Source organism: Condylura cristata, unplaced genomic scaffold (genome assembly GCF_000260355.1).
Source record: "Condylura cristata isolate star-nosed mole 26May11 unplaced genomic scaffold, ConCri1.0 scaffold00054, whole genome shotgun sequence".
NCBI lineage: Eukaryota > Metazoa > Chordata > Mammalia > Eulipotyphla > Talpidae > Condylura > Condylura cristata.
In genome coordinates this window covers 26,165-39,035 of record NW_004567155.1, presented here as the reverse complement: position 1 = coordinate 39,035, position 12,871 = coordinate 26,165, and the positions used below count along the sequence as shown (strand labels likewise).

Here is a 12,871-nt window from a genome sequence, read left to right as displayed (position 1 = left end):
GGCGCCCGCGCCTGCCTGTGACGGGCTCCCCGCGAGAACGGGCACCGCGTGCCCCCACCCTGCAAGGTCCCGGCGGGCCCAGGGCGCCCGTCCTCAGCCGCAGCTCAGCAAACCCCACTCCCCGGGTCCCGCTGGCCTTCCAGCCTCGCCCCTCCCTGGTCTTCGTGGCCCAGGCCCTGGAGAGGCCCCTGCCGCTGCCCCTACCGTGACCCCAGGACCGTTTTTCCGTCCCTAACCCGGGGCGCCACCGCCCCACGTCGCCCTGGGGCAGCGCCCCGTGGGGGCAGGGGTGGGGACCTGCCCCCATCTCTGCTCGGGCCAGAGCCGCCCCCTGCTGCCGCTGTCACGGAACAACCGTGGCGCCCTGCAGCTCGCAGGGACGCTTCTCGGGTGTTTGTGACTCAGGTGTCTGCACGGGCCCAGACCGGTCGCCTGCCACAGACGCGGACGTACTTGCAGGTCCAGAGGTGGGGTCAGTGCCTCCGGCCCGCCCAGGCAGACGCCATGGCTCCCTCAGAGACATGCGGGTGGTTCCGGGGTGAAGGTGAGCCGGCAGAGGGCAGGCGGGAGGGCGGGCAGGGAGCAGATCGAGTGGCCTGTGAAAGGAGACCCCGACGTCCAGCCACCTCCAGACGGGGCGAGGGGTGGCGTCCAGATAGGCCGCACGTCAGGCAGCGCACGTCGCCTCTGACATCCTATCCCTGCACAGCCAGGCTCAGTTTCCCTCTCTGCCCGTTTCAGCCGTTTCAGCAGGCACAAAGCACCGACGGGTTTCTTTTTAAAATAACTCCCAGCCCTCTGTCAACTACGCTCGTTCCCCCGGCACCGAAGAATGGGAGAAAGACTTATCTTTCCTTTTTGAACAGAAGTGCAGGCTGCCAACTACTTCTAAGGCAGAACCGCCACCAGTTTCTGGGAAACGCGCTCCAGGGTCAAAGGGGAAAAGGAACCCCAGATGCGGGAGCTAAGTAGCTCTGGATCAATCCAGTCTGGCAGCAAAGTGGGCTGTATCGATTAATTTATTTGTCCAAAGAGGGAAGGGCCCCACACGGGAAGCCAGCGCTTTCTTCTCATCCGGAAAGGTCAGTTCAAGGTGGCAGCTGCCCCCGTGGCGTGCCAAGTGGAGCTGGTCTGGAGCAGAGTCTTGCCTTGGCCTCTGGTGACCGTAGAATAGCATCCACTGCACCCCCCCCCACCGAGTCTCACTCTCGGGCCCCTGAAAAATCAGCCTTTCTCCCCCGGCCACGGAGATGCGGAGTGAGGACACGCACTCTGTGGCCTTGAAGAAATGTGTCCAGTTTCTCAGAGGAAATTCTTACCTGGGACTCAAATCCCTGCCCGAATGTTGCCAGACTGTGCATGATGAAGGCACAGCTACCTGTCATACGCAAGAGCCCACCTTAGCCTCAAATAAGAGTTGGTGTAGAGGATGGAAACAGATAGAGGAACATTGGCAACTACAATACCCAAATAAAATATTCACTGGATGGAATGAGTGACTGACTGGAGATTCTAGAAGAAAAGATCAGGAGGCAGACACTGTCCGAAACGGAGCCCAACAAGAACGAATGATGAGCAGAATGTCGGTGACCGCAGGGTCACAGCCACAGGTCTAGGGCACCGCAGGGTCTAACACATCCAGTTGGAGACTCCGAGGCGGAGGAGAGCACCGGGAAGGGGCAGCCGCTCTCCAAGACGATCTCCACCTCTCGGCAACCACCGCCCTCCCCGGGTCGGCTGCGCAGACTCGCCACCCGCCGCTGGGCCTGCTCCCACCCCAAACATGCTGCATCGCTTGACTTACTCCTGTGTGTCTCCAGTGAAGACTCACCGTTCCTCCCTAAAGGCCCTGCGTGTCTGTTGCCAGACTTGCTCCTGTGTAATCTAGCTGACGTTGCAAACACAATGTTCTGTGACTTCTGAAGTGAGATCATAAAAGATTCTGCAGCACGTGCCTCTCTCTGCCTGAGGCCACGCACTCGGGGAGCAGCGGTTGCTTGTCCTGAGCGCTCCCAGCAGTCCTCTGCAGGGGTGAAGACCTTGAGCCAGTCAGTCACCGAGCTGAGCTGCTCCCCGGTTCCCACCCCCCAAAAAACTGCATGAGAACATATATTGATTGCCTTCAGTGACTAGTTTGGGGGTGAATTCTGCAGCAGATGATAACTAATACAAGGAAACAAAAATAATTGATGTAATAAGGGCCGAACATGTTCCAAGTGTGATCTAGGCTAGAAACCCACAGATCCAAGAAGCCTACTGAACCCCGAGCAGCGTGAAGAGGGAGTGAGCGGGCCTGCAGCCCGCCCGGTAGCCTGGTGAATACAGGTGCGTTTCTCCTCGACGGGAGATTTCTGCGACTGGCGACTCAGCCAAGGGCTGAGGGCTTTGAGCTTTGCTCCCATCACCTCGCCTCTTCGGTTCTGACCTGGTTGTTGTGCGCAGTCCTGACGGAAGACGCCGGAAGTGTTCATTGTGTGTCGGCCGGGGGTTTTCTCCTTGTACGCTTGTCGATTTTTCCCCACCGCTGCTGAAGCGTCCTTAACTAGTGACGCTCTAGCTTAACCGACCCAGAACTTGAAGCTATACACGTACGTTGACGATGATGTCTCCTTTATGAAGGTCCCTTCGCCGTCTAATAATTCGTTAAGTGATCTGATGTCTGTTGCTGTGACGGCTCCTGTCTGTGGCGTTGCTACGCTCTGTTGGTACCAGCGGGGCCGTGCAGCTTCGGGGTGCCGGCTCTGGTGCAGCCGCCTCCTGCCGTCTGTTCCGCTTGCACCTGCTCCCCGCGGGCGTCAGGTCCATGCTCGTTTCCTTTCGTTGATGGAGCGCGGAGCCCGTCGGTGTCTCTGTAATTTTTGAACATTTTTTTGAACAGGTGTTTTAGGCTTTTCTTCTCTGTCTCACTTTCCTCTATGTCTCTTCTCTGCTGGCTTGCTTTCCAGTTGAATATCCTTTGGAATTCTGCCTATCTGATGATCTTAAACTGGACCTGTGTGCCATTATTCATCAACAAATTGTTTTCCTCTAAGACAGACATTTGATTCCGTTCATAGTCCTTAATGGCAGAGAAAAGTAATTTCAAAATTTAAAATGGCCTCAAAGAATGAGCAGCACATGAGGGGAAGCCCAGCAAGGGGCATGCAAGACCTTTTAGGATAAAACGATCCATCTTCAGCAGAGACATACAGGAAGCACTGAGTGAGCGGACAGAGAGAACGTGTCCGTGGCCGGAGGACTCAGCAGCGGGCTCTGAGCTCAAGGGCAGTCCAGTCCAGTCCAGTTTCAACAGGCCCCTCAGGAGGAGTGAGCAGGCGCGCCCAGAACTCTCGCGGGAGCTAAGCGTCGCGCAGAGGGTCTGAAGGAAGACAAAGAAAAGGAAAAGGAGACAAGAGAAGAAAGGAGTGAGAACGAGAGTTGCACCCGAAGTGAGCAGCCACAAGGACCCTGCTGCTACTTATAGCTAACATTTTTTAAAACCTACTGCAGGAACAGACTGATGAGCGAAAACGGAGACTCAATTTTGTGGGGCGAACAGAGATAGACGTGGAGAAAGCACGAAGCAATCAGTGCGCAGGCCCGAGACAAATGGCTTCACCAAGGGAAGCCGGGGGCTCAGATCCCCTCCTCACACCCGAAGACACTCCAGCTAGACAGGGGCGCTAAGCTCGCGAGGGCTCACCACGCCCTGATGCTTTTCCTGCGGGCCGAGTCACGGGTTCAGAGGCACGTGCTGAAGCCACCGGCCCTTTACCCACGGTCCTCAGCCTGGCCAGAGCCGCCAGCCCTGCAAATGTGAGCCCCGGACTCGCCATGGTCTCCAGATTCGGGGTGCACTGATTCCCTTCGCATATTGCCAGCCAACTCAGAGACGCGGGACATCGCCACGGGCCCAGTGGTGATCGCATGTAAGAGGCAGGTAAGATCCTCAGGACGACAGTGGCTCGGGATGACGCAGTCACCTCGGTCAGGGGCGCAGGGCTGGGCTCCAGCCCCTGAGCCAACACTGGCCTCTGGGAATCAGGGCTGGGGGGCCGGCCGGGCAGGCCCTTCACTGGAGGGAGTGTCCGCTATCCCGGCCGGCCGTAGCAACCTCCCTCCGCCGCCCGTGTCCCTCGGGCCGACTCCCGGCCTGCCCAGGCTGGCCTGCTGTGGGGGCTCCCTGCCTGCCCGAGACCACACGCCCCACCCAGGCCTGGCCTGCGGGTGATTGGGCAGGGACGGCCGCGTGGCCCAGTCAGCCGCTTGCTCGGGAATGCTGGGGAAGGGCCCGTCTAGGCGGGGCCAGCCCGCTCGCTGCCCAGCGGCCGGGCCCCTTCCCGCGGCCCGCCGGCCGCTGCAGACCCTTCTGACTCGGGTTCTCTGCTTTTCTGCCTCTCCGCAGCGCCTCACGCCGGCCTCACCCGGCCCACAGCCGACCGGCCGCGGAGTGATGGGTTGAATTTATTGTAGGAAACTGGGCGCAGAGCTGCCAGGGCCGAGGGCCGGGACAATGGGCGTAAAGCGTGCATTTAGCCCTCTGAATGGAGCCTGGATTTACTGTCTGGGCCAGACGGGATTTTTGTGCCCAAGTCATCGCGGAGTACATTGGCCACTAAAGACCTCAACAGACGACGAAGGCGGAACAAAGGGCGTAAATTTTAAAAGGAACTTTGTCAAGGAGGTTTAGATGTTCACCAGATAGAAAACCGCGGCTGCACTCCCCGAAATGGCTGTCGGATTTGCGAGCCGTTATGGATCAGAGGAAGATGCTAATGAAGTCGCTTCAATGCACGTTTGATGGACCCTGGAGAATGGGGCCAATTTCATACAAGCCTGCAGCAAGGTTAAGGAATCAAAGAAGGTGGCCTTCAGATTTGCTGCCGGGACAAGGCCCCTTTGTCAGGCGCCTTTTTCAGCCGCGAAGCGTGCTTTAAACTAGTGTTTACCGACGTGGACATCCTAGCCCGGCCGGCGGGGCGGCAGAATTTATGGCCAGGAACAAACCTCTTAGAGGGGAAAAGAAAACAGCCCCTACCAGCTGGGGAAGGCCTGCTTCTGTGTCCTGCGAGCTGCATTAAGTGCTCTGCCTTCTCCGCTCCATGGGGGGCGGGCAAGAGGCTTTGCAAAGCCCGGCTGAGCCTTGCAGATGCAAGGGGTCTTGTCTTCCCGGATAATCAAAGCGGGAAGGAGGCTTGGGGGCCCTGCGAGGCCCCCCGGGGGTTTCAATGCATCTTGTCTCAGTTGTGTCTCCTTAAGACAATCCAGACCCCAGCCCCATTCAACTGGGTTTGCCTGGGAACCCGGGAGCCAGCCTTTGCAGGCTGCGGTGGTGAGAAGTTGGGGGCAACGCTGTTGGTGGGACTGACACTGGTGAACGGGGTCCCTGCCCTGAAGGGGGGTGCCCTCTCAGCCTCCATGGCAAGAGCCACCCGCCCGTGCTCAAGGCCAAGGCTCTCACTTGGCCACGCAGGCTGGGCCGGTGCCCCTGCCCACACGCCGACCCTGGAACTGGCCTCGGAGCAGCGCCTCACAGGGCGGGCCCTCGTGATGGGCCACTGTGCTTCCGCCATCTCCTGCTTTTGCCGGGCCCACACACCCACCCCGCCGCTGGCCCAGGCTGAACCGCTCGCCCTCCCCAGGTGCCGGTGGCCTGTGCGGCCCCAGACCAGCACGTCGCCGTCGCAGGGCACCGAGACGCACAAGCTCCCGGCCGAACCAGAACCTGAGGCTGTGGGGGTAGAAGCCCAGGCTGTGTTCCAAGCATGACCCTCGAGTCTGAAGACCACCCCCCGCCCCCTTCCTTTCCTCAGTCTCTCCTGCTCGTGGCATTTGTGGAGCCCAGGTCAAGGCCTGACCTGGAGCAGCAGGCAGCATTACAAACGGTTCCTGGGAAGAACGGGGGTCGGGGGCGGGGTTCTCCACCCTGCACCCTGTGGTGGGATAGCTCTCTGCCTGGTGATTGTCTGGAGATGGGCACTCGAGTGGGGTGGGGAGGGGCCGCCCCAGAAGGGCCTTGGCGACTATGCTAACATTCTAGGGGTTGCTGGAACAATTACCGCAAACATGGCGTCTTAAAGCCACAGAATTTCCTCTCTCCACGTCTGGAAGCTATAAGCACTAAATCAAGGCGTTATCAGGGCCTTGCTCCCTCTACAGACTTGAGCGAGAGGACATTCCAGGCCTCGCTCCGAATGCCCCAGGCATTCCTTGGCTTATGATGTTTCACTCCAGTCAGGCTTCTCTCCTCACCGGCCTCCTCTCCTCAGTATATCTGTGTCTGAAATCTCCCTTCTCCTTTCTCTTATAAGGACACCCGTCGTTGGATTTCAAGCCCATGACCTCATCATGAGATCCTTGACTCCATCTGCGGAGATGCCTCTTTCTAAATAAGGGCGCAGCCACAGGTACCCGGAGCTGAGGCTTGCACAAGTCTTTGGGGTGCAGTTCAACCTGTCGCCATGCTTGGAGCGATCGTGTGAAGGCCGTGTGCACTGGCCAGGTGGCTCTGAGCTCCTGGTCTGTGGCCTCCTGAGAAAGGCTTTATGTGGCCGACTCTTGGTCTCCACATCTGAGCACAGGAAATAATATGTCTTCCCTGCTCTCCTCCTACTTCCCCCGATTCCACTCTGAAACTGACATCAAAGCTATCAGAGGGTCCTTTCCCTCCTTTAACCTGCATACCTGACTCTCACCATGCACAATTAATTGTTCTCCACCTCACTTTAGTGAGGCAGCAGTCTTATCAAAGTCAGCTCCAAAAGAAAACACCCAAAAAATGCAGGACCTAATATGATCTAGCTTCTCAGAACAAAATACAAGTCCAAGTTTCAATGGAAAATCATTCCAATTCCAAGAACCAGGAATATCTTAAACTGAATGAAATATGATAATCATATGTCAATATGAGGATAGCAGACATTAGATTTATCTGGTGATTTTACAGCAAACATGATGTTTCAATAAGCAATTGATGAAACAGATAAGAAATAGAAACCTTCAGGAGAGTAATAGAAGATAAAGAGCCACCAATTTGGTGCAAATTTGGGACTGAAAAATACAAGAACTGAAATTTTAAAACTCACTGGTAGATTTAGCAATAGAATGGAAAGCTCAGAGGGAAAAAAGCAGTGAACTGGAAGATAGAATAATAGAAATGACCAAATCTGAACAAAAGAGAAAGGAGACTGAAAGAAAATGAACAGCGCCTCAGGGAATCTGTGGCACTATAACTAAATATTTAACATTCATAGTCTCTTTCAGAGTCTCAGAGGACAGGGGGGAAAAAGCAGAGCTGAATAAACAATAGCTAAAAACTTCCCAAATGAAACTGACAGATTCAAGAAGCTGTATCCTGAACATTTGAAACCAAGTAAAACCGTAACAGGTCACCTATGAATTAAATCTCTGAAAACTAAAAACAATATAGAATCTTGAAAGTGATTGCAGAAAAACATCAATAAAATGAACAGAATAAACAGGTACAGGATGATAGTTGATGATTTCAAAATCCTGCTCAAAAATTAGTAGAACAACTAGACAATCTCAACCAGGAAATGGAAATAGCACCAGCGACCCACACAATCTCATCAGTATGTATAGGACATTGCACCCAGCCACAGGGAAGTATACATGCTTTCCCAGTGTTTATGGAACACGCACCAAGGCAGGCCATGTCCTACACTATAAGACAACCTCAACAAAATTATAACACTAATCAGAGTCTATTCTCCAGCCATGTGGAATCAAAGCAGAAATCAATAATAGGAAAACCCATAGAACCTAAACAACATGCTTCCAAAGACATTCCAATGCATTTTTAAAATGCATTGACTTTAATGAAAATGGAAATACAATGTACCAATACTAATGGGACACAGTGAAAGCAGCATGAGACAAAAACATAGAACAAAAACAAATGCACAAAGTAGAAAAGAACAAAATATCTTAATATCAAAAACCTAGAGGGAAATAAGAAACTTATTAGGGGGGAGGGTGGGAAGAACTGATAAAACAGAAATCAGTAAAATTAAAAGCAGAAAAAGTAAAAATCAATGAAACAAAGATGCTTCTTCGAGAATAGAGGTGTTAAACATCTAACAAGACCAAGAAAAAGAGACACAATGTTCTCCTCTCAAGAATTAAACAAGTTATTACTATAGACCCCATAGTCACTGGAAGGATAAAATAGAATGCTGTGAGACAACTCTAACCACATATATCGATAACTTAGATAAAAGCAATTCCTTGAAAAACTCCCTATTGGGCCCTCCCTGGTGGTGCAGCGGGTTAAAGCACAGCACTGAGAATCTGGAGCTGCTTCCACATGAGTTCGATCCCTGCCTGCCCCGAGGTGACCCCATGGTGCGGCAGACCTCTCCTGATCCGCCCGCTGCTCCCCTCAGCAGGGTACTTCGTCGATCTGCCTGTTCTGCTCCCGGCTCTGTCTCTGGTGAAGCCTCTCACCGCCCCTGAGCCTCTGGCCTGTACCCCAGTTCTGCATGCATAAATAAATAAATCTTAAAAAAAAATCTTTCTAAAACTTAATAAAATTTAGCAATATATAAAGTAAGTTATATACCATGATCAAATGGAATTTATTTCAGCAATGCAGCAATACTCAAAAATCAATATAATCTACAACAGCAGTAGACTGAAGAAGAAAGATAAGTCATTGATTGATTTTACCAGTCAATGCATAAAGGTATTCGACAGTATTCAACATGAATTCTGAGAAAAAAGAACGCTCTAAGGTCATAGCATTAAAGGATATCTTCCTCACTTAGAAAAGAACATCTATGAAAAACAAAACAAAACAAACCACAGCAAACAGTGCTTAGTGGTGAAAGATAGGATGTTGTCCTTTGAAGAGGCGGAGCAAGGGAGTCTGCTCTTTCCGTTCCTGTGTAACATCATTCTGAAAGCTGTGGGCAGTGCGATAAACAAGAAAAAGAAATAAAAGTCATACTATGGGGAAGGGGAAGTAAAACTGCCCCTATATGCTCTCTTCTGGAATTAATCAACAAGTTCATCAAGATCACCAGAACACAAGATAAATGTACACAAATGATTGTATTTTGTATACTAGCAATAAATACTCGGACATTAAAATTTTAAATACAGTATCATTTAAATTGCTTGAAAATAAAATACTTAAGTGTACATTTAAGCACAGGATTATCCTCTGAAAATTTTGTAACAGTGATGAAAGACATCACAGAAGATCTCGATAAATGGAGAGACATCCTATTTAAAGATGTCAAATCTCCCTAATGGGTCTAACGGCATCAACTGATATACAGTAATTCCTCTCAAAGTCTCAGTAAGAATTTTGCAGATAAACACAATCTTAAAACATTTATAAAAAGAAATTAGAACAGCTAAAACACTTTTGAAAAAGAATAAAATGGGAGGAATTTGTTTATCTGACTTTAGAACTTCTTATACAGCTTCAGCAATCAAAATCAAAACTAAGGAAGAGGGATAGAACAGAGACCCTTGGAACAGAACAGACACCCAGAAATAAACCCACACAAATATGCTCCGTGGGTGTTTGTCAGATGGGAAAGCAGGTCATGAATGAAAGTGCATTTAAAAAAAAAATTATTTATGCATCCAGAACGAGGGTACAGGCCATATACTTTGTTCTCTTACGGTCCGACTGTGGCAACAGTGGTCACCAGGAATTAAGAATGAACAAAGGGCCCTCCCTGGTGGCGCAGTGGGTTACCGCACAGCACTGAGAAGCTACAGCCACTTCTGCATGAGTTCGATCCCCGCCTGCCCCGGAGGTGACCACAGGGCGCGGCAGACCTCTCCTGACCCGCCCGCTGCTCTCCTCAGCAGTGGACTTCGTCGATCTGCCTGTTCTGCTCCCCACTCTATCTCTGGGGAAACCTCTCGCCGCCCCTGAGCCTCTGGCCTGTACCCCAGTTCTGTATGTGCAAATAAAAAAATGTTTAAAAAAAAAGAATGGACAGAGGGTGTGGCCATAGAAAGGCAACGTGAGGCAGCCTGTGGTGTGAATTGTTATATAAAGTGACTGTATTGAGGTCAATATCCTCACCTGGATATGCACTAAATTTGCAATGTATTGACATTGGAGAAAACTGGATAGAACTAAGCAGAATCACTGTTATTTCTTACTACTATATGTGAACCTACAATCATCCCTAACAGTTTAAATTTTTTAAGGGAAAAAAGCAGTTTAAGAAAGGGGGGGGGAGCCAGAGCAATTAGTTAACCAGGAAAAAAAAGGAATAGATTGAAAAAAGGTCACTATATATAGAAAAACCTTAAGGTCTACAACTAAATCAACATACACAGTGATATATCATTTATGACAAAGGGACCATGACTGTACAGTGAAGAAAGGAAAATCTCTTCAGAAAATGGTGCTGGTGAAAATGGACATCTACTTCAAACTAAACCTAAATACTCCACACACAAAACCCAACTATTGAAAACAATGAAGAGTACAAGAAGTGGCAGACTACAACAATAATACATAAAAATGTGCTGCATATTCCTATTCGCAAATAGTGAGTGAGGGAAAAAGAAATGAAGAAAACAACTCCCTTTACAATCACATCAAGTGATTACTTAGGAGTATATTTAACAATGGAGGTGACTATAGAGATGTATATAGATATATACAGGAGTATATAGGTGTATATAGATATATGCAGGTGTATATAGATGTACCGTGAAAACAATAAGACACTTTTCAAGGTATAAAACAAGCCAGAAAGAAGTAGAAAGATATTCCATCTTCATGGATGGGGAAAATAAAATAGTCAAAATAACATTCTTATCAAGAACAATGTAGTTTCAGTGTAATCCCTATCAAAGCCCCAATGATATTTTTTTCAAGGAAAGAGAAAAAAATAGTAAAATGTACATAAAACCAAAGATACCAAGTAGCTAAAGCAGTTTAGAGGAAAAAAGGCAAATGGAAGTATTGTGTTATCCAATTCTAACTGTATTTGAAAGCAACCATTAAAACCATAGGCTAGAATAATAATAGGCATAGATGAGTGGAACAGAACTGAGTCCAGAAATAAATCCATACATTCGTCAATATTCCCGATGACAAAGGAACCATGACCACACCGTGGAGAAACGAAAATCTCTTCAGAAAGCGGTGCTGGGGAAAACGGACATCCACTTTAAGCTCGATAAGGACTAATCGAGGTCACTCTCTAATTCCATACACAAAAATAAATTCAAAGCAGATCACAGACTTAGATGGAAGAGCTGAAACCATAAAATACGTAAAAGAAATGATCAGCAACACGTTCCATGACATCATGGCCACCCGAGACGGAGATGTCTTTGCGGACTTGACCCCAAGAACAACAGAAATGGAGGCAGAAACAAACAGCTAGGGACTACTTCAAGTAGGAGCGTTTGCTCCCTGAAAGAAATGACGAGCCGGCTGAAGGACAGCCGACTGAGAGCAAAGGCTCACACCTCACACGTAGGGGGGTAACGTCAAGTCTATCAAGAGCCGTCCGATTCCACAACAGAGGAAATGTTTCAGCGGGGCAGGTCTGAATTGACACTGCACAGCAGATACCAGGTGGCCGACAAGCACAGGCGTGGCCACCGCTCCTCAGGGAAGTGTGCAAATGAACGCCCAGCGAGACACAGTGGCCCATGCGCTGCGGGGGAGGGACATGGGTGTGGTCATTCTGGAAAGCCGCGTGGACTGGCTCAGAAACCTCACAGTCGATCCGCACCCCCACTCCTGCAATCCCGCCAAGAGCATGACCAGGGGACAGTCGTACACTCGCGCTCCTGCGGCCGTGATGGTGACAGCTGAGGCGCCAGCGGCCTCGGGCCTGGGAGCGGGGAGGGCTGGGCCAGGGGGGGCCGGGCGGTGGTCAGTTACCGGCGCAGGCAGGCAAGCACCCAGCCAGCTCGCCGCCGAATTGGTGGGCACATTGCTTGTGTCTTGGTGAAGGTCAACTTTAAGAACCATTTTTGGTGGTCAGTCAGTGACTGAGTGAGATGGGGGCGGAGGAGGCCAGGGCCTGGATCTGTGCTGACAGAGACACGAGCCCAGCCAGGAGCTGACTCAGCCCTAGAACGGACCCACTTCGAGTGCCCTGCTCGGCAGGCCCGCGAGGGGACCAGGCCCAGCCTCCCAGCCTGCCGCAGGAAAGCCCAGGCCGCCGCCATCTCCCGACTCGGCCTTGGCCTGAACTTGCAAGCCCTCAGCTCTTGGGGCAGGCTGAGGCGGGCGCGGCGGGGTGGGAGGGGGTCTGTGGGGCGCTGGGGAAGAGCCGGCCCTGGTGAAAGCCTGGTCTCCGCTGCTCTTGCAGGCAGCACGGAGCCTGCACACCTCTGCTGCGGCGGCAAGTCCTGAGCAGGGAGACGGCCAGGCCCGGCTCACGTGAGCCCAGAGCGGCGCGGGGCACCAGCAGTCACACTTGGCACCCCGCTGGGAGACCACCTCTGATAACAGGGCTCAGGCCCGGCTCCCCTGTGTGACTTTGGGCAAATGACTTAGCCTTTCTGTGCCTCCATTTCTTCCACTGAAACACTGTCAGTCTGTCCGAGAAGCGCCCCCAGGCCCGCGCCAGCGCCCGGCCAGGCGCCAGCAGGTGACTGAGCAGGAAGGCAGGTGCCGGCCGGCCACCCAGGGTCTGGGCCGGCGAGGGCCCCGGGGCGAGAGCACAGCGCAGGGAGGATGACTGGGACACGGGACCGCAGGAGGGGTGGGGCCCAGGTGGGCAGCCAGGTGCCGGGTGGGGCCCAGGTGGGCAGCCAGGTGCCGGGTGGGGCCCAGGTGGGCAGCCAGGTGCCGGGTGAGGCCCAGGTGGGCAGCCAGGTGCCGGGTGGGGCCCAGGTGGGCAGCCAGGTGCCGGGTGGGGCCCAGGTGGGCAGC

General features: G+C 52.0%; 1 protein-coding gene across 1 annotated transcript in view; it reads left to right on the top strand.

The window, feature by feature from the left end:
* Nucleotides 1-12,673: 12,673 nt before the first annotated feature.
* LOC101635044 (basic salivary proline-rich protein 1-like) overlaps nucleotides 12,674-12,871 on the top strand; it is a 16,907-nt gene continuing 16,709 nt past the window's right edge. The window contains exon 1 of the mRNA XM_012734318.1: nucleotides 12,674-12,862. Within this exon, the coding sequence (XP_012589772.1) occupies nucleotides 12,674-12,862 (189 nt within the window). The remainder of the gene's footprint in view (nucleotides 12,863-12,871) is intronic.